The sequence below is a fragment of the Heliangelus exortis genome, chromosome 31 (assembly GCF_036169615.1).
Source record: "Heliangelus exortis chromosome 31, bHelExo1.hap1, whole genome shotgun sequence".
In the NCBI taxonomy this organism is placed as follows: domain Eukaryota; kingdom Metazoa; phylum Chordata; class Aves; order Apodiformes; family Trochilidae; genus Heliangelus; species Heliangelus exortis.
The window spans coordinates 1397524-1418340 of record NC_092452.1 but is presented as its reverse complement, the minus strand read 5'-3'; the positions used below and the strand labels follow the sequence as shown (position 1 = coordinate 1418340).

The following is a 20817-nucleotide window of genomic DNA, read 5'->3' as shown; positions in this document are numbered from 1 at the left end:
AGCGGGTGGAGAACGGATCCTTCCGAGAGCCAACGCACGGGAAAGGCTGAAACGTGCAGCTGGGCCACAGAATCCACGGAAAAATAAACCTCCCACGGATTAAAAAACCCACTGGTGGGTGGGGGGCATCTCCCTCGGCAGTCCTGGCTGGTGGGAACTGGTAGGAACTGGTGGGAACTGGTGGGCAGTCAATTAAAAACGAGGTTGCCACCACGGTGTGTTAAAAATAGAGTTTATAAGGAAATCAAGGCAGAGACAGAGCAGACTGAAGAGTCCACAGCTTCACAGGGGTTACCAAATTTGCTTTTTTTTGCTTTTTTTTTTCCCAATCATAAACATACAATCTAGAGGTTAAAAGAGAAATCTCAGCCCCAAGGTACAGCAGAGGAACGCCCGCGGCGAGGCAGGTCACAGTCCACAGGTACCAGAGCACTGGGCACACTTCCTCGGGTGTAATCTGTTTGGATTTGGTTTTTTTTTTTTTCCTCCAAGAAAATCTGTAAAGGGAGAAATCTTAAAAAAAATAAAAAACAAGAGGGGGAGGATGAAGACAGTGGGCAGCTCTCCACACTCCCTCACTGGGATGGGCTTCGCTGTTCACCTCAACAAGTGTGAGCAGGATCAAAGGTTAGAAAGAGTGGATATCAACTAGCTTTTAGTCCTGATTTTATTTTTCTGCTTTTTTTTTGTTTTTTTTTGTTTTTTTAAAGTAGTCTGAAGTGGCTGAGAGAACCCTCCCTCCTTGGCAAAGTCAATAGGAGCTGGTTGTAGTCAGTGGGAAGTCCAGATTGTTTGTTGGTTGGTCGGGACAGACAAAACAGTGCCAGATTATTTTGCTTCTGTTATTTTGTCGGGTTTGTTTTGTGGTTTGGTTTGGTTTGTTTTGTTTTAAAAGGGGGAGAAAAAAGGGACGAGTGTGTGTGTGAGTGACTCGGGTGCTACATGGAGGGAGCAGGAGCTGCTCAGTCTCCAGCCTCGTTCTCTTCCGCCGTCTCTCCCGTGGTGGCATTCTCTGCGTTCTTGGAAGCCTGTGGAGACAAACCCAGGGGGGTGGTCACCAGGGGGGACCCCGGGGGTGCTCAGCCCATCCAAGGGGGGGGACCCCTTTCCACGAGGCTGCTGCTCCCAAGCCAGGGAACCCCCAGGGGGTTCTTCCAGGATCTGGGTAACGTTTGGGCGCTGCTGTGACAGACACCGACCCCCACTAAACGTGGCCAAATTTACCTTCTTTTTCTTCTTTTTCTGGGTCTTCCGGCTGGCAGAACTTTGTAGAAGGGCCTGGAGACAGGAAGGAAACACAAGCAAGCTAGAAAGCCAACTCCTTTTTTTGTGGCAGCAGATAAAAGGAAATACCTTGGGAGCAGCAGGAGCCGCTGTGGGAACGGTGGCGAATCCCAAGGGGCAGGGCAGCAGGTGGGGAGGGGGGGGAGGGTTTGTCATTATTATAATTAATTTCTTTTTAAAACCAACCTTCAGCTCTCCATCTTGCACTTCAAACTCTGACTTGTAGAGCTCTGGCTCAAAGGGGCCACTGGTTATCCTCATGGGGCCGTTGGGCATTAAAAGCACCGTGAACTTGAACTGTGCCACAAACTCTCCTGCAAGAGAGGAATGGGCACTGCTTATCTGTTCCCCACCAGATTTTTCCATTTCTGTGCCATTTCCCACGTTGTCACTGCTAAAAAAAACCCCTCATGACCATCCCCCTGCACACAGGAACTTCTTAAACCTGCCCCAGCCAGGGCAAAAATGATTCCAGTGCCTTTCCCCAGCTCTGCTCCAGCGGAGCAGCCTCAGCCATCAATCTCTCCTCCTGCTCAGGAAATTACTCCACCAAAGAATTTTCATCTCATCACTGGAACGACTCCAAAGTGAGATCCAGAAGCAAATGGGTGGCGAGTTTCCTGGAGGATAAATTCCAGGGCCTCTGAAGGGCATCTTTGGTATTTGCAGAGCCACAGTCAGCGAGTGACACTCATCTGCTCCATCCTCCCACCACCAGCACTCACCTTCCTTCTCGTAGAGGACATTGAAGGGCTGGAGCAGCTCGTGCTTGGCACATTCCACCACCCCCATCCTGGCCTTCTTCTCATCCTCAAATGCCCTGCGGAGGAGACAGAGCTGTTCCTGAGCTCCAGACCTTCCCTGGAAGCCAAGTTCCACCCCACAGGTTTCAGCGTCGCCCCGGGGTCCCCAGTGGTGACAAAGCTGAGGGAACCACTGGTCAGAATTCCTCACTGGAAGGGGATTTCTGGGTGAGAAGTGAAGGTGGTGCCCAAGGTTTGGGAGTAAATCCCTCATAAAAAGTGACTGGAACAGCCTCACCTCTGCCTGCTGCCCCCCCACACTGCCCTCACCCCTTTGAGGTTTATTTTAAACACAACCCCAGCTCCCACCTGCCACGAGGAGCAGGAGATTCCCAACCTTTGGGCTCTGCTGGGAATTCCTGCCTAAGTCTGTGACATCCTTCCTCCACCCACTCCCAGCTGACCCAGTATCCAGCTGGGAAGAGGTGGGGAAGGCAGGAGGAAGAGGAAGTACCTGAGGGTGAAGGGCATGGTGTCAAAACGCCTCTCCACCTCGCTGAAAAAGGCACGGGAGGTTTTCATCTTCAAGCCATACTGTTTGGAGGGGTCCCTTTTGTAAATTGTGGTTCTCTGCCCAGCATCCTTTGCCTGGAAATGCAAAGAGCACTCAGGAAAGCTGAGAAAGCCCAAGGAGGTGCCCTTCAACTTCTGAAGAGGAACAGCTCCACCCAAAAAGACTCAGTGGGACTCAGGACACGAGTGTCCCCTGCCTGGAAGTGGCACCCACCAGGATGTGGCTGTTGCACCATTTGCTGGGGACCCCCCTGAGCAGAGGCAGAGGCAGAAGAAGAAGAAGAAGAGGCCCAGGAGCACAGATCTCACCTTTCCCTCTCCACTGCTGACGAGAACATCAACAGCGTAAACTTCGTGGACCTCAAATTCTGCTTTTTCGTGGTCCTTCCTGGATGAAAAGAAAAAAAAAAAAAAGGTTTGGTGAGTCAAAGGATGGTGAATGGAGAAGACAAAACCTCCTACAAGACCCAGCAGCTCAAACAAACCCAGAGTGGGCTCAGCCAGATGTCCCCAAGCACAAAGCAGCACCCTGGGATCAGGTCCCCGAGCAGGAGGTGGCACAGAACGTTCAGCTCCCGAGTTCCAAACCCTCTTGGGGTGCTTGGGACAGGGAACCCCATCCAGTGGGATCCTGGCAGCTTCTGCCAGGCAAGTGACAGGTCCTGGCACAGCTCCTGGTGAGGGAGCAGCCACCACTCCAACCAGCAACAGTTGTCTTGCTGGCAGCCTCCAGGTTTCTCCTTCAAGAAACTGGACAGGAACCAACAGCACCAGGAGGTGCCAGCCAGGAGCCTCCTGCCAAACCTCAGCCTCAGCACAGCCCCAGAGCCACCCCTCAGAGGTTGAAAAGAGGACAGGGCCACCCCTGCAGACCCCAGCCCCAGATCCCATCCTCACTTTTGCTGGTCTGTGGGGTTCTGGATGATTGTTTTCTCACCGTCGATCACGTGCTGCTTCAGCTGGTGTGAGAGCATCCCTGCCAGGAGGAGACAACCCAGCAACACCTCAGAGCTGCAAACCAGAGCTCTGCAAACCCTGAGCAGTGCTGGACAAGCCCTCTGAACGCTGCTGCCCCTCAGCACGGGGCTGGCACAGGGAGGGGAGAGCCCCCAGGCACCCACCAGACCCCCTCGGGTGTTTTCAGAGCTGCCAGATGTCAAATTCATTTCACATTTCAAGCCTTCCCCCAGCACCTCAGCTGCACAGTGCTCAGGGGGGGTTTATTGGGGGTGGTTTGCTTCACTTTCCCCTTCTGCCCTTTGGTTCATCTTCAAATGGAAGCTTGGAAGAGGCACCTGCAGCCTTTCCTCTGCCACCAGCTGCAGGGACAGTGGCACATCCCTGCTCAGCTCAGCACCTTGGGTTGTTTCCATCAGCCAGGGCCCAGTTTGGTTGTTTGGTTGTTCCCAAAGCAGTGCTCTGCTCCCTGGGCAGCACATGGCCACCTCCTCCTCACTGCTGCTGGGTGAGAATCAGAATTTTCAGGGTTGGAAAAGACCTTAAAGATCCCTTAAAGGGACCTTGAAGATTCCAGGGACACCTCCCACCAGCTCAGGGTGCTCAGATCCCTATATCCAGCCTGGCCTTCAAAACTTCCAGGGATGGATGAGGCTCCCACCACCTCTCTGAGCAACCTGGGCCAGGGTCTCACCACCCTCATGGTGACAAGAGCAGAGCACTGAGGAGACCCACGGAGCCAGCCCATAAATGGGACAGAACTGGGCCTGGGTGAGGGCAGAGGAGGTGCTGGCTTTGTGGCATTTCAGGGAATTTCAGTACCAGTAATGGGCTGGTTTAATTGTGGCTGAGGGAAGCATTTGACAGCAACGTTGCTGAGCAGGAGAGCAGAGCTGGTGTGTGCCAGAGGTCAGGATGGGCTCCCAGCACCTCCCAGAGCAGAGCCAGTGGGCTCCCTTCTAGCAGAAACCACCCCAGTGCTGCAAGGAAGACACAAATGGGTTGAGCTGGAAGGGAAGGCCGTGCCCTGCCCATTGCCTGCGGCACACACAGCCTGCTCTGTGCTCCCTGAAGGGCTACCAGTGGTCAAGCAGATGGCCACGGGATCTCCCTGAGGAAGGCCACGAGCCAGGAGGCTGCCCACCAGCTGTGGGAGCCTGCAGCTTTTGTTCCCAGATTAATGCATCTTTTAGAAACTGAAAGAAAAAAAAAAAAAAAAAAGGAAAAAGAACAAAGGAAGGAAAAATCGAGCGAGTCCTGAAGGGAATTTTTTTGGCAGCCTGGCAAGAGGGTGCCCCCCAGGGCTGGCAGCAGTTTTAAAGGTCTCCCCAGATTGGAAGAGGGCAGCTGAGGACCTGGGGTGCAGCTGAGGACCTGGGGGCAGGGGGGGAGCTTCCAGCTGCACCAGACCCACCTTCGATCGGCGCGCAGTGAAACGAGTGAGCGATTTTGTTCCAGGCCTCTGTCACTTGTGTGTTCTGCAGGGAGGACGTGGGAAGACACATTTTAGGATACAAAACTCAAGCCACAAGCATGGCACTTTTTATTTTGCTGATAAACACAGAGGTTTTCTAACGGATTAGTGCTCTAACACCTCCAAAAAAACCAGAACAAACCCCTCTCAGGTTTTTAATCACCACAAACGACACTGAGCACGAAGCCTCCTGCTTCTGCCTTCCCACCAGGGTGACTCCCGTGGGGCTGTTGTCTTCCACCCCCTGAGCTGCTGCTGAGCTCCTCAGCCCCTGTCACCCCCCTGGTGTCACCCCCTGTCCCCAGGCCTCTCCCACTCACCTGGTTTCCCGGCTTCACCAGGCGCAGCGCGGCCTCGGCGCAGAGATGAGCTGCCTTGATGACATCGGCCTTGCGGCCTGACACGGGGTTCTCCTGCCAGAGCAGACAGACAAAAAGCTTTCTGAGCAGTGTTCCCTTCCTTCCCTTGGCAAGAATGCTGCTTCGGAGTCTCCAGAGATGGAGATTCTCCACCAAACAGCACACACCCTGCCCCCCCGAGCGGCACAAAGCTTCCCCGCAGCCACAAACACCGACTGGGAAGGTTTTGATCCCTTGTTTTGTTTTTTCTTCTCCCCATCAGGGTCCTCCAGATGCAGCCACTGGAGGGAAACCCATTCCCAAGAGCCACGACACCAAGACTACAGCTAAACAGTAGCTGTTTTGTGACAACTTCCCAGCATCAATTCCCACAGGAGCCTGCTGGAACATCCCACCAGACCACACGCTGCCAGCAGCCCCGCTGTGGGAACCAGAGATACCCAAAAAGTGGGTTTTTAACCCCAAGAGTGGGGTTTTTAACCCTAAGAGCGGGGTTTTTTAACCCCAGGAGTTGGTTTTTAACCCCAACTTCGAGGCTGCAGGAGCAGTGGTGGCTCAAACCCACCTTTGAGGCATCTATGACAAAACTGTGAGCTACGTTCGCTATGAAGCCATCGACGTGGACTCCCAGGTCACTGCAAGACATAAGGGATTGATTGATTGATTGATTGATTAATTGATTGATTGCAGTGTCACAGCTTGGGAAGCTCTTCTGGAAGCATCAGAAGCCTCAAGCCTGCTTCACTTGGCTAGTTATTCACTCCTTTAATTAGCCACGCCGAGGAGGTGCTCACCACACCAAACGGGGTTAGAAAGCAAAGAGCCAGGAGAAGGGAAAGCAAAACACTCACATTTTGACCAAGTCCCCATCTTTGAGGATGTAATCTTGGTCACTCTTCAGGGGGGAGAAGTGACAGACACAGTTATTTACTGATATACTCGTTGGGAAGGCAATACCTGCACAGGGAGAGAAGGAGCTCCATGAAATGCTGCAGCCCCCTGCCCCCCTCAGCCCCCCCAGGGGTGGTGCCTGCTCTGCTCTGCCCAGGTGACCCCAAAGAAGGACCCCCCAGGGACACCAAACCACCTCCTGAAGGGAGGCCACTGAAACCAGAGGCACTCTGGACACCAGGGAGGGTGGTGGGGAGGTGGGAATGGGAGCTGAGGCTCCTCTGTTGTCTCTCCAGCAGCTTTAGCTGACGCTTTGGGTTCACCAGCACTCCCTGAACCAAACCCCAAACCCCCCCCGAGGTGGCAGAACCTTCACCTTTTTTCATTTCTTTTTCCTTCTTGAAGATCTTGCCCGTCTCTTCCATGATCATGGCATCTCCCTTCTCACAGAGGCAGAGAACTGAGGCTCCAGAGTTGGCTGCTTCAACCACTGCTCGCAGGACCCCTGAACCCAAAGACAGACACAGAGCTGCTGGGGCACCTCACCCACAAAGGGGTTTTACATCTACCACGGGGGAAAAGATCTGCCTGGCTTTCCTGTGAGGGAAAAAGACTCAGGGCTCAGCTCTTCTTCACCCAGAAGGGCCACGGAGAGGCAGAAATCCCACTTTTTACAAAAAAAAAAAATTTGGTTTGGCTTTGGGAGGAGTTTTTTCAGGGAGAGCAAAGGCAGGAACACGCCAAGGGGAGGGGGGTGGGGGGGTGAAGCAGACCCAGGGGCCCAGCACGGACTCTGCTCGCCCACATTCCTTCTGGAGAAGTCAGAGCTCCAGGAACAGGTTTGGAAATGACTCTGGAAAAGGCAGACACGGGGACATCAAAGGAGCAGGGACTGCTGTGTGGGACCAGGGAGCAGCTGGAAGGCAAAGAAGTTGCTGGGCACAGGAGGTGGTGGAGTGGGTGACGTGGGGGTGGGGGGCAGGGTCCCCACAGAACCTTTTTTTCCCCCTTTTGCACCCACTTTTGGGCACCCCGTGAGCCCCAGCAGTGCTCAGGCAGCCCCAACACCTCGATGGGGACGTGGGGGTCCGGGGGGACCCCTCCTCTGTCCAGCTGGGAGACTTCAGAGCTCACCCCAAAATATTTTCAGATCCTGGGAAGGAATCCTCAGGTTTTCTCCTCAGAATTATTTTATGAGGCCCTTTGTGCAGCCCCTGTGCTGGGGGGGGGGACAATTCTGACACTGGTGCTGCAGCAAAGCCCCCACAGTGCTGGAGACTGGGGGGTGTTTCAATTTTCTTTGACACAGAGGGAAAAAAAACCTGAAGTTTTTCACCTGCCCCCAGACTGAATTTCCAGTCCTTTTTTTTTTTTTTTTGAATTTTCAGTCACCTTTCCACACCTGCCAGGGAATGTCTTCCAGGACTGATAAGAACTCAGGACAGAGAGAAGAGGAAACATTAAAACAAAGATAAAGGCAGAGCCACACGTGGGGACAACACCGAGGAGCAGGCAGTGACAGCCCTGACCCGGGGACACCTCCTCATCCTCCCCTGCTTCCTCTGGGGGGTTCCAAGCCCTTCTCAACCCCAGCTCTGACAAGACCCAAAAGTGTTTTCAACTTTTTGTCCCGGTTCTGTGTTTGCTCTCCCCAAACCCCCTCCCAGCAGCCACCAAAGAGCCCTCGGGATGGAGCTGCCCCCCTCCAATTTGGACCACCCGGTTCGGGACACTTTGTCCGATTCCTTCCTCCCCAAGGAGGAACCCACACCCCTCCCATCCCGGACCGGTACCGGAGCCGCAGCCCAAGTTAGGGGCAGGGGCGAGGACTTTAAAAAAAAACCCAGAAGCGTTGAAGTCAGCAAGAATTCAAGTGCGGGACACGCCGGCACCGAGGGCTGTTCGGGAGGACCTGAGAGAACCGGTCCAGTGAGCTCCGAGGAGCTGTCACCCCCCCTCGGGGGGCAGCCAAGCGTCGCCAGAGACGCGGGGGAAAGAAACGTGCGAGAAAATAACAGCGAGAAGGAAATAACAGCGGAGAAGGAGGGGGGGGGGGGAGGAAAAGGGCGAAGTTTTCGGGGTGAACACCGCACACCCCACCCGGGACAGCTCCACCCGGGGGTCCCTCCTCCCGTGGGGGTTGGGGAGGGGGGGTTGGGGGGTCCTCACCCCGCTGCCGTCCCGGGGTTAAAGGCCCGAACAAAAGCTGAGGCCGGGCCGGGCCCCGCTCCCGGCTCCCCCCGCGGGAGGGCGGGGATGGGGTTGGGGTTGGGGGGGGCCCGGGGGGCTCTGCCCTCCCCCCGCCGGTGCACGTGGGGCGCGGAGGCCACGTGCCGGCAGCGGCGGCCGCGCGGGGCCGGGGCCTGAGGGAACCGGGGAGAACCGGGAGGGGGGGGGGGGGGGGAAGCAGGGTCGAACCCCCCCGTACCTCAGACACCCACCGGGGGGTGCAGGCATCGGGAGGGGGGGATCCAGGCCCCACCGCCCGCCCCAGGCCCGCCACCGCCCGCCGCTCCCCACACTCCTCCCCGCCGCACCGGGCCTCCCGCGACCCTTGCCCGGTGCCGGTGCCCCCTCCCCTCTCCGCCACCGCCCCCTACCCCCCCACACTCCCCCTTTCCTCCCGCCCGGCCTCGGCCCGCACTCACGGTTGGCGATGTCCCCCCCCATCTTGTACTTGGTCACCACCAGGTCCTCGGCGATGGTGAGCTCGGCCGCCTCCTCCTCCCCCGACATGGTCGGAGCCGCCCGGGCTCGGCCGCCGCCGCCCCCCCCTCCGCCGCCGCCGCGCTGAGGAGACCCCGGGAGCGCGAGCGAGAGAGCGCGAGCAGGGCAGGAGCGCGGGCTCCGCGCGGGGCACGCTGGGAAGCCGAGTCCCCGCCCCCCCTCCACCTTCACTCCGGACTACAGCTCCCGGCAGCCCCCGCGGCGCCGCCAGCCAAGCACGGCCCGGCCCACGCCGGGGACTACAGCTCCCGGCAGGCAGTGCGGCTCTCGCGAGAGAAGGCGGGAAGGAGCGGCCGGAAGCGGAGCGTGGGAGCTGCTGGGAAATGTAGTCTGAGGGGCACCGGGAACCGAGCAGCGCGGGGCGGGGAGAGCCCCCGGGGGCGGTCACGGTCCTGGGGCTCCCGGTGCTCCCCAGGCCCCATCCCCCTTCCCTGGCCCACGCACCCCGCAGCCCCCGGCCCCCCCGCAACCCCCGGTGCCCCCGGTCCCCGTCCCCTGGCATCACCACCACACCTGCTGAGATTCCCGTTGTCTTTATTCAACACGTACAAACGCGACCACGAGTGGGCAATACCCCAAGTTGGGGGGCCGGGCCGGGCCCCCCCACTCCGGGCAGCCCCCCCGAAAACCTGGGAAAAACACCAGGGAAAAGGACCCGGCTGAGGGCTGGGGGGGCTGCGCAGCCCCCTCCTCACCTAATGAGGTCCTAATGAGCACCGCAGCCCCCCCACCCACGGGGGGACACCCCTCAAAGTGTCCGTGGGGGGGGGAGGGAGTGTGGGTAGCACCCCCAAACCTTCACTCCAGTTCCAGCAGGGAATGGGAAAACCAGGAAATGAGTCTGGGGTCCTTCTTGCCCAGGACCCCCCGTCCAACATCAGCCCCCTGCACCCCCAGAGTCCCTTCCCACAGGGAGCACCTTCGGCTGGGGGGGGAGGGGGGATCCAAAGTCCCCCCTGAGCCCCTCTGCAGGGTCCGTTCTCCTCCTCAGCTCCAAGGGGAGGGGGCTCAGGATCAGTCCCACCACCCCCACACCCCAGGAAAAGGGGGGAGTGGGCGCACCCCGAGGGTTTGCAACCCCCCCTGGCTGAGCTGTGCCCCCCCCCACCCCTCTGCCCACCCTTCAGCCCCTCCTGCAGCTTTGGCTCATGCCCCCAGGGGGGGGGGGGATCCTTCATATCCAATGTAAACAGCCCCGAGGGGGGGGCAGGGGTCTGGCAGGGCCCCGGGGGGGGGTCCGGGGGGGTCCCCTACGTCCGCTGAGCGTCTGCCTTGGCAAAGAGGCGGCTGTGCCAATAATCAGGGTTGTCAAAGGCACAATCGGAAGCCTCCAGGCTCCGGAGGGGCTTCATGCAGGGGGGGGGGGGGGTCCGGGGGGTCCGCGGCAGCCGGGGCAGCGTGGGGCCAGCACCGCCTCCATCTCCTCGTAGCCCTGCTCCTCCTCGGGGGTCGGGGGGGTCTCCCCCGGCCGCATGTCGGTGTAACCGTCGTGGAGGGGGGGGGCGACGTCGTGACGGGGTCCTGGACCCCCAACCACGCTGCCCAGGGAGCGGCTGAGCCGGGGCTGTTTGTTCATGTACTCGTAGTCCTCCTCCTCCTCCTGCCCCCCGCCCGGGGGGGCTCCCGGGGGGGGCTCTGAGCCCACCTCCATGTACTCGTAGCCCAGCTCCTCCAGTGAGTCCGGGCGGGGCTGGGGGGCTCCTGGGGGACCCCCGGGACGGCGGTTCATGTACTCGTACTCCTCCTCCAGCTCTGGCACTGAACCCCCCGTGGGGTCGGTCTCTGCAGGGGGGGGGGTGTTAGGGGGTTAGGTGCCAGCCAAGACCCCCCCTTGGTTCCCCCCTCTCTGCCCCCAGGGTCTGTCCCAAGTTTGGGGGGGTCTTGTTTGGGCTACAGAAGCCCACGACCCTCACCCCTAACAGATGATCCCCTAGCCTGGACCCCAACCCTTGGGGTTCCCCCCACCCTATGAACCCCCCAAACCCTACAGGGATGACCCCCCCACACTCTGAACCCCAGTGTCTGTCCCAAGTTTGGGGGGGGTCTTGTTTGGGCTACAGAAGCCCACGACCCTCACCCCTAACAGATGATCCCCTAACCAGGACCCCAACCCTTGGGGTTCCCCCCACCCTTGGGGATGCTGCCCCCACCCCATGAATCCTCCATACAGGGATGACCCCCCCCACACCCTGAACCCCAAACCCTGTGGGATGTGACCCACAAACCCCCCAGCACAAGGTGAGGGAAGCCCCCAGACCCACTCCCAGAGGGAGGGACCCCCCCCACCCAGCCCGGAGGGGACCCCTCACCCCGTGCGGTGCAGTTGGGGGTGACGTAGCCGTTGGCATCCTCCTCGCTGCCCTCGCTGCTGGGGGGCAGGGGGGGGAAGCTCTCCCGCTGGGACAGGTAAGCGCTGTCCCCCCCGCGAGCGGAGGCTGCGGCAGAGGCTCCCGGACAGGGACCCCCCCTCTGCCAGGTCCAACTCCGAGGCCGTTCCCCGACCCTCCGACGACTCCGACACCGTCCGGCCCAACGATTCCTGACGGCTGCGCCGGGGGGGCCGGCACCCCCCGCTCTGAGGGGGACACGGGGCTGAGCAGACCCCAGACCCCTCCCCACTGCTTCACCTCCCACCCCCCCGGCGTCTCCCAGCCAACCCAGCCCTGCCCGGAATCCCCTCCACCCCAGCACCTCTGGCCCCCCCACAGCCCCCCAGAAACCCCCCCCCCCACCCAGCCCCCCGCCCCACAGGTACCTGGCGGCCACTGAGCCCGGGCTGGTTCATGGGGATGTATCCTGCGGGGGGGCTGAGCAGGCTGGGGCTCTGCGGGGGGACACAGGGGGGGTGACACCGTGACACCCGGATGGGGTGGGGACAGAGGCTGAGACTCCCCCCCCAGCCCATCGCAAGAGTGGGGTGCAGCCCCCTTCTGGGGGGACACTGGGTAGGGGGGACCTGCACAGGGGGGGCTGGGGGACCCTCCTCACATCCCAGCGTCTCCTGTCCCGCCTCGGGACCCCCCCGCGTGACACCGTGGGCCCGGGGGTCTCACCCGGGTGCAGCTGCCCCGTGGGCGTGGGGGGTAGAGGCCGGCAGTGAGGCCGAAGGACGCGTCCAGCTCCTCCTCCTCCTCCTCCAGCTCCAGCGTCTCCATCTCATCCAGCTCCTTGTCGCTGAGGGTGGGGGGCTCGGCGGGGGGGGCGGCCCCGTTCTCCTGCTGCGGGGAGGGAGGGGTCAGGGGCTGCGAGGAGGGGGATGTGGGGGGATGGGGGACTGGGGGGGGTCCCCGCTCTCACCTTGATCACCAGGTACCGGGGGGGGTCACGGGCCATGCGGGTGAACTCGTTCGCCAACTCCTTGAAGGTGGGACGGATGTTCTCGTCGATCATCCAGCCTGGGGGGGGGGGGGCAGAGGGGGCTGAGAACCGGGACAGGAACAGCACCGGGACCTTCCCCGGGGGTGGGGACAAGAGCTGGAACCTCCCCGGGGGTGGGGACGGGGACGGGACCCTGCCCCAGCCATAGGGACCGGAGCGGGACCCTTCTTAGGGCTGGGGACAGGATCAGGACCCTGCCGGAGGGGGTCCGCAGGGGGGTTTGGGGGGGGGGTGTCCCACACTCACATTTCACCATCACCATGTACACGTCGATGGTGCAGATCTGGGGCTGGGAGAGCCGCTCGCCCTTCTCCAGGAGATCGGGCACCTCGGCCAAGCGGATCCCGGCGTAGGGCTCGGCCCCGAAGGTCATCATCTCCCAGAGCGTCACCCCTGCGGGGGGAGGGGGTCCCCGTCAGCCCCGGGGGGGGGGTCCCGAGGGGCCGGGTGGGCTGCGGGCTGCTCACCGTAGCTCCAAACATCGCTCTGGTGGGTGTACTTCCCGAAGTGGATGCTCTCCAGTGCCATCCACTTGATGGGGGTCTGCGGGGAGAGGGGGGTGCGGGTGGGTGGGGGGACACGAGGGCGGGCGAGGGGACACACACACACCCCGGGGAGGCACAGAGGGGATGAGCCCCCCCCTGGGTGCTCCCCGGGGACCTGGGGAGGAGGGGAATAGCAGGGTGGGGGATGCTCTGCGGGGCACGGGGGTCCCCGGGGTGTGTGGGGGGGGGGGGGGGCACCCACCTTGACCTCGTTGTAGAAATATTTCTTGTCGTCGGGGTAGAGGAGGTCAGCGATGCCAAAATCGGCCACCTGGGCCTGGCTGGGGGACTTGAGCAGCACGTTGCGGGCAGCGAGGTTGCGGTGCACCATGCGGTGCTCCTCCAGGTAGTACATACCCTGCGGCGGGGGGAGGGGGTCAGCGGGGAACGCCCCCCGCCCCCTCCCCATCCCCTCCCAGCCCCTTTTCTCTCCCCGGGACTGACCTTGGCCACCTGGACGCACCAGTTGAGCAGGAGCTGGGGGCTGATGGTGCCGCGGTTCTTGCGGACGTAATCGAGGAGGGATCCGAGGGGCAGGAGCTGGGTCACCAGCTGCAGGCGGGGCCCGGGGCAGATCCCCAGCAGCCGCACGATGTAAGCGTGGTCCAGGCTGCCGATGGCCAACATGTGCTGCGGGGACAGCGTCAGCCGGGGCTGAGGACAAAACCCCACCCACCCCGCGGACCCTTCCTCGGGAACCCCCACTCACGTCGGTGACAGCGTGGAAGGATTGCTGCCCGCTCCAGTCCTGGATCACCTTGATGCTCACCGGGATTTTGATGGAGTCTCCCTCGGGGATCCAGATGCCCTGGGGTGTGGGGCATGGCCCGGGGTGGGGGAGAGGGTGAGCCCCAAGCCAGACCCCAGCCCCCCCACCCCCCCAGACCCCCCCTCACTTTGTGCACGGTCCCAAAGACGCCGGAGCCCAACACCTTCAGCCGCTTCAGCTCCGTCTCCTTGAAGATGCGGGCCAGGACCTTGTTGGCTTTTTCACTGGGGTCCAGCGGCTCCAGGCTCTGCCGGGGGAGGGACAGGGATGGGGACAAGGACAGAGCGGGATGAGGGCGGGGAAAGGGTGGAGAAAGCTCCGGAGAGGGATGGAGCTGGGGACGGGTCCCACAACCTTCCTGCCTGGTGAAACCCCTCCTCGCAGCCCCCCTCACCCCGCTCACCTCCCCCCGCTCCAGGTAGCGCCTCATGGCTCTCTTCTTCTGGATCTTCTTGCCCCGCCAGTAGAGCAGGGCCAGGAGGACGCAGGAGGAGGAGAGGAAGAGCCCCCCGACCACCAGCACCGCGATCACCGTCGGGGTTTTCCTGGGCAGAGCGGGAGAGGCCGGGGCTCAGCACCCCGGGGGGCACGGAGAGGGTGGGGGGCATGGAGAGGGGGGGGTCCCCAGCACCCATGGGGGCAGGGAAAGGCTGGGGAGCAGGGGGGGCACAGCACATCCCAGCACAGCATCGCCCCGAGACCCCCGCAGCCCCCCGGTACCTGGACACGGGCAGAGCCTCCCCCAGGCAGTCCCGCAGCAGCGGCCCCCGGCACCTGTGGAGATGGAGCTGGGGGTGAGCGTGGGGACCCCCACCCCCCCCCGCGATGGGATGTGGAGTCCCACAGCCCCCCCCACACCCGGGGAGGGGGAGGGTCCCGCAGCTCCCTACACACCCAGTGGGCCCTGCAGCCCCCCATCCCCCATATACCCGGAGGACCCCGCTGCCCCCCATCCCCCTGGACTGCTGAGGGTCCCGCAGCCCCCTCCTCCCCACCCACCCCCCCCGCACCCGCGGGTGCAGTTTTCGTGGCAGGGCCGGCACTCGCGGGCAGGGTCCGGGTATTTGTAGATGGGGCCGCGCTCCCCCAGGACGCCGTCGGGGCAGCTCTCCACGCAGTGGGGCCCATCCCGGTAGTGGGCACAGCGGGTGCAGGTGTCGGCGCCCTGCGGGGCGGGGGGGGACACGTGAGGACCCGTGGGGACGTCCCGGGGGATGCGTCAGCGGTGCCGGTGCCGGTACCGTACCGATCCGTTGCAGGTGACGTTGCCCTCGATGCGCTCGCACTCGGGGTGGCACTCGAAGCACTCCCCCCCCTGGGAAAACTCCCGCGTCTCCCTGGGGGGGACACAAGGCACTGTCACCACCCCCCATCCCACCCCGAGGTCAGCGTCCCCCCCTTTTCTGTCCCACCCCGGTGCTGCTCCCCCCCGGGGCAATCCCACTCCCCCAGCCCATCCTGGAGCCAATCTCCCCCCCCATGGAGCCCACCTCGACACCACCATGAAGCCCACCCCCCCCTCCCCCATTGCCCCCCCCGTGCTCTCCATGGGGCCAACCCTCCTAACACCCCCAGACCCCCCTACCCCGATGTCCTCTGACCTCTCCCACCCTGGTGACGCCTCCAGACCCCTCCCATACGTTTTCCCCCAGCCCCCTCCCACCCTTGTGACCCTCCCAGCCCCCTCCCAGCCCCCTCCAACCCTGGTGACCCCCCCAGCCACCTCCTGCCCGACACCCCCGGACCCCTCCTGCCTGACACCCCCAGACCTTCTCCCACCCTGGTGACCCCAGACCCCTCCCATCCATTTTCCCCCAGCCCCCTCCCACCCTTGCGACCCCTCCAGACCCCTCCTGACCAACACCCCCAGCCCCCTCCCACCATGATGAACCCCCCAGACTCCTCCTGCTCCAACAACCCCAGACCCTTCCCACCCTTGCGACCCCCTCCAGACCCCTCTGACCCCCTCCCTCCCTCCAGACCCTGAAACCCCCGGCCCCCTACCCCTGACTGAAGTGGCAGGTGGGGACGCAGACCCCGCGGCGGCTGTAGTGTCGGCAGGACAGACACTGCCCGGGGCCGGGTCCCCAGCAGCCCTCGGCGGAGCAGAGCGGGTCACACACCTTCCCCTCTTGCTCTGCGGGAGGAGGGACACGGGGATGGGCTCAGAAGGGCTCAGAAGGGGATTTGTGCCCCCCCCCCCCCCCGGCCCGGTTTCACGGCACTCACGGCATTTGCTGCGGGGTTTGTTGTTGCGGATGTCGAGGTCGGCGCGGCGGCGGCCCAGGGCTGCCCAGTGCACGGTCTGCAGGTAGCAGAGCCGCCGGTTCTCCGTGATGTAAACCCGGCCCGCGCTGACCTCCCGCAGCGAGCGGAGCCCCAGGGACGTCACGTTCTCGTTCTTCATGATCAGCAGCGAGAAACCCCGGCTGGGGGGGAATTGGGGAGAGGGGGGGGGAGCGTCAGGGTGCGGGGTGTCCGGGGAGGGGGTTGTGCCTGGAGTTGGGGGAGGGGGCAACCGGACAGCCCTGGGGATGTGGGGACAGAGAGGGAGGGGATGTGGGGATGGGGGATAATGGGGGGACAATGGGGATGGGGGACAATAGGGGGGCAATGGGGATGGGGGACAACAGAGGGACAATGGGGGTGGGGGACAAAAGGGGGACAATGAGGATGGGGAACAATGCAGGGACAATGGGGATGGGGTACAACGGGGGGACAAAAGGGATGCGGGACAATAGGGGGACAATGAGGATGGGGGACAATGGGGATGGGGACAATAGGGGGGCAATGGGGATGGGGGACAACAGAGGGACAATGGGGGTGGGGGACAAAAGGGGGACAATGAGGATGGGGGACAATGCAGGGACAATGGGGATGGGGGACAACGGGGGGACAAAAGGGATGCGGGACAATAGGGGGACAATGAGGATGGGGGACAATGGGGATGGGGACAATAGGGGGCAATGGGGATGGGGCATACTGGGGGGACACAGGGACAAGGGGATGCGGGACGGGGGACAATAGGGGGATGTTGGGAGAGGGGACATGGACATAGGGACACTGGGGGGACATAGGGCCAAGGGATGACAGGGCAGAGGGCCACAAGAGGATGCGGGACAGGGGACAATAGGGGGATGTAGAGAGAAGGGACAGTGGGGGATGCAGGACACAGGGACAGGTTGGGACACACCGGGTTGGGGGGGACAGGGACTCACTTGTAGAGGCTCCGTCCTCCGATGGTGACGAGGTTGGAGAAGACGCTGAAGTTGTGCATGTGCTTGGGCCAGGACTGGATGTTCAGGTAGCCTGGGGGGGGGGAGAAGGGGGGGTGGGTGTCCCAGGGGGTCTGGGTGGCCCTGGGGGGGTCCCAGAGCGTTCCCCCATCCCCGCTGCTCACCCGTGATCTCTCGCACCGTCCTGAAGACGTTCAGTTTCTCGGGGTCCAGGGCTGAGATGTTGCGCCAGGGATCCCTGTGGAGCCCGAGGTGTCAGACAGGGTGGGTGGGCTGCACCCCCCCGAGCTCCCCCAGCCCCTCCCGGCCCTCACCCCTCCAGGCCAGTGATGAGGAAATCCAGGTTGCCCAGGATCTTGGTGCAGTTCACGAAGGTGTCGATGTTGCTGGAATCCACGGTCTGGTACTTGCTGCCGGCACCGGTGCCCTCACAGGCTGCAGGGTGGGGATGGGCGCAGTGAGGGCTCATCCTGCAGCCCCCCCTCTCGAGCCCCCCGACCCCCCCAAACCCCTCCCTACCCTTGGGGCACAGCCCCTCGCAGGGCTCGCACATCTTCAGCCCATTCTTCTCCACCTCCATCTTGTCGTTGGGGCAGGCACGGACGCAGGAGCTCTGGTCCACCACGAAGTTGTCTGCGGGGAGACCCCCGAGGTCAGTGCCTGGACACCCCCCAGACCTCCATTCCCTCCCCCCCCAGAGCCCCCCCCCGAGCCTCGGCTCACGTGGGCAGCTCCGGACACAGATGCCCCCGTACTGGTACTTGGTGTCGGGGTTGGGTTCCAGCTGGAAGGTCAGTTTGTTGTAGATGAGGGGCTGGGGGCAGAGGGGGACACAGGCCCCGCTGTCATTGAAGTGCCGGCAGGCCTGTGGGACAGACAGACAGACAGAGAGGTGGGGGGGGGCAGGGGGAGACAGGGGGACAGAGAAAGACACAGTGCACAGACACCTCCTGCCCCCCACAGACAGACACACAGAGGGATGGACAGACACACAGACACACAGAGGGATGGACAGACACACAGAGGGATGGACAGACACACAGACAGGGAGATGCCCCCCCCTCCACCCTGCTGGGGCAGCATCACCCCCCCGGGAGGGCAGACAGACAGACACAGGGACCAAAGGATGAAGCACAGAGGGGGTGGTTGGGTGAGGGATGCACGGACAGACGGATGGAGGGATGGATGGATGGATGGATGGATGGATGGATGGATGGATGGAGGGATGGATGGATGGATGGATGGATGGATGGATGGAGGGATGGAGGGAGGGAGGGATGGATGGATGGATGGATGGAGGGATGGATGGATGGATGGATGGATGGATGGATGCAGGGATGGATGGATGGATGGATGGATGGATGGATGGATGGATGGATGGATGGATGGAGGGATGGAGGGAGGGAGGGATGGATGGATGGATGGATGGATGGATGGATGGATGGATGGATGCAGGGATGGATGGATGGATGGATGGATGGATGGATGGATGGATGGAGGGATGGATGGATGGATGGATGGATGGATGGATGGATGGATGGATGGAGGGATGGAGGGAGGGATGGATGGATGGAGGGATGGAGGGATGGATGGATGGATGGATGGATGGATGGATGGATGGATGGATGGATGGAGGGAGGGATGGAGGGAGGGATGGATGGATGGAGGGATGGACGGACGTGGGGGACACGGGGACAGAAGGACACAGGGACACTCTGGGGTGCAGGAGGACCCCCGGGGGGGCACATACGAAGCAGTGTGTCTGGAGGGGTCCGGTGCAGCCCCCTGCACACTCCTCGTGGCAGCACTCGTTGGGCGCCCGCCCGAAGCAGCGCCCGTTGCACTGGGGGGCACAGATGGTCTTGGTCACTGCAGGGAGGTGGGGGTCAGTTTTGGGGGGGGGGGTTTCCATCTCCAGCTCCCCCCTCGCCCCCCCTTTGCCCGCTCCCAGTACCCACACTTCTGGCAGTCCTCGGGGCCGGGTCCCCAGCAGTGCCCACCGCAGCTCTCGTGGCACGGGGCGCCTGTGGGGGGGGGCAGGGAGTCACCCCCAAACCGACGGGTGACACCCCCCCCTCCCCCACCCGTCCCCCTCCGCCCCTCCCCCACGCACAGGCCTTGCCGTTGTCCCCCACGACGGGCTCCAGGCGGGGGTCCCTCATGATGTCCCTCCACTCCACCGTCTCCACGTGGCAGAGCTGAGCGTTCTTCTCGATGTAGACCCCCCCAGCCAGGATCTCTGCAGGGGGGGCAGGTGGTGGGCAAGGGTCTGCGGGCCCCCCCCAAGCAGCACGGGGAGGGGATGTCACCAGCCCGGGAGGGGGATCCATGGGGAGATGGCACTGCTTCAACTTGGGGACCACGGGGGGACAGGGATGGCAGTGGGGACATCGCAGCCCCGGGGTGCACAGGGGGGTGGTACGGGAGGGGGGACAATCCCTCCGGGGTGGGGACAACCCCAGGGAGCAGGATGGGGATGGCAGAGGGGACAGCACGGGGCTGGGGAGCGGAGGGAGGTGACAGCGCCCTGGGACGGGGACCACGGAGGGGACATCCCTGCTGCGGGAGGGGTCCTCAGCCCCGGGGGTCCCACCTGTGAGCTGGTTGAGGCCGAGGTGGCGGAGGGCGTGGGTGCTGTTGGGGTTGTAGTTGAGGAGGACGAAGAGAGCAAACTTCTCCTCGTAGAACTGAGTCCCGCGGATGACGCGGAGGTTCTGGAGCGGCAGCGAGGAGAAGACGTTCATGGCGATCAGGATGTAGCCCGTCACCTCCCGGATGGTCTGTGGGGACAGGGACACGTTGTCAGCACCACCCCCGGCTCCCCCTGGGGTCCTCCCCCTTTCCTGGGTGCCCCCCCAGCTGACCTGCAGGAAGGAGAGGTCCTGCGTGTGGTCGATGAGGACGATCTCCAGGTTGCCCATCACGATCTCGCAGTTGTTGTACATCTTGTGCAGGGTTTGGTACTGGTGCTGCGCGTCCCCCGTCACGCTCAGCCCGTTCAGCGTCCCCGCGCACACTGTGGGCACGGTCACTCGTCCCCACCGTGGACCCGTGGTGGCCGCATCCCCCCCGTGGTGCCCATGGTGATGGCCGTGACCCCCCAGGATGACTCTGTCCCCCCTCCAGCAGCCCCACACCCCCTCAACGGCCACGTCCCCAAGCGGTGGCCGTGTCCCCATGCTGGCCACATCCCCCTCTTAATGGCCACGGTGGCCCTGTCCCCCCGACCCAGCGTCCCTTTCTGGTGGCCCTGTCCCTGCCATGCTGGCCATAACCCCCTTGATGGCCCTGGCCCCCCCCGCTGTTGTTGTGTCCCCCTACGGTGGCCACGTCCCCTCCTCGGTGGCCACGTCCCACTCCCGTGCGGTGTCCCCAGCCCTCCCACGCTGTCCCACCCCCCGCAGTGGCAGCCGCGCGGTGTCCCCATCCCCACCACGGCGGTGCCCCCCACATCATCCCCCACCCAGTCCCCGCCGTGGGGGTGGCGGTGCCCCGAGGGGGGGTGACGGGCGCTCCCCGCCCTCCCCTCCCTGCCCGAACCGGCCGGGCGAGGGTTGCGCAAGGCGGGTGCCGCGGGCCTGGCCCCCCCCGGCACGCCCCGACACCCGGACTTCGGCCCCGACCCCGCCTCGACGCCCGGGCTGGGGGGGGGACCCGGGCGCTTGGGTCCCCCCGGAGCTCGGGGGGTGGGGGGCGCCAAGGGGGCCGCGGGGTTAATGATTGCCCGAACACCCCCCCCCGTGCGGGGGCGGACAGGGCCCCTTTGTGTGTGGGGCAGGACGCGGCCCCCTCCCCGCACCCGCACAAAGGGGCGATTGTGGCCAGCGGGGCTGGGGGGGGGGGGGACGAGCCCCCCGAAAGCGGCGGGAGAGCCGGGACCA

The 20817-nt window shown here is 63.2% G+C and overlaps 2 protein-coding genes across 2 annotated transcripts; both read right to left on the bottom strand.

The window, feature by feature from the left end:
* Positions 1-215: 215 nt before the first annotated feature.
* Positions 216-9135, bottom strand: PA2G4 (proliferation-associated 2G4). Its single transcript, XM_071729597.1, has 13 exons — positions 8930-9135; positions 6658-6786; positions 6242-6347; positions 5956-6025; positions 5352-5444; positions 4972-5035; positions 3498-3576; positions 2910-2988; positions 2542-2675; positions 2010-2104; positions 1471-1598; positions 1225-1278; positions 216-1028 (listed from the first exon to the last, which is right to left on the bottom strand). Exons 1-13 carry the CDS (start codon positions 9015-9017, stop codon positions 963-965), a joined length of 1185 nt encoding a protein of 394 aa, XP_071585698.1. The 5' UTR covers positions 9018-9135; the 3' UTR covers positions 216-962.
* A 392-nt stretch (positions 9136-9527) lies between these two features.
* ERBB3 (erb-b2 receptor tyrosine kinase 3) lies at positions 9528-19969 on the bottom strand. Its single transcript, XM_071729594.1, is given in 29 exon segments — positions 9528-10375; positions 10378-10790; positions 11318-11429; positions 11431-11583; positions 11764-11832; positions 12062-12226; positions 12306-12403; positions 12633-12779; positions 12854-12929; positions 13134-13289; positions 13376-13561; positions 13641-13739; positions 13828-13947; positions 14104-14245; positions 14421-14474; positions 14711-14865; positions 14947-15037; positions 15705-15837; positions 15930-16129; positions 16919-17009; positions 17101-17174; positions 17251-17371; positions 17456-17569; positions 17660-17801; positions 18687-18805; positions 18895-18960; positions 19050-19175; positions 19530-19716; positions 19801-19969. Coding segments are annotated over 29 exon segments (3807 nt in total). The 5' UTR covers positions 19882-19969; the 3' UTR covers positions 9528-10258.
* Between the last annotated feature and the right edge of the window lie 848 nt (positions 19970-20817).

Excerpts from the sequence above, each read along its gene's own strand:
- PA2G4 (XM_071729597.1), bottom strand. The coding sequence starts at position 9,017 with ATGTCGGGGGAGGAGGAGGCGGCCGAGCTCACCATCGCCGAGGACCTG. Across the intron at positions 2,105-2,541 it reads ACCATGCCCTTCACCCTCAG|GGCATTTGAGGATGAGAAGA; the intron begins GTACTTCCTCTT and ends TCTCCTCCGCAG. Across the intron at positions 1,029-1,224 it reads AGAAAAAGAAGAAAAAGAAG|GCTTCCAAGAACGCAGAGAA; the intron begins GTAAATTTGGCC and ends TTGTCTCCACAG.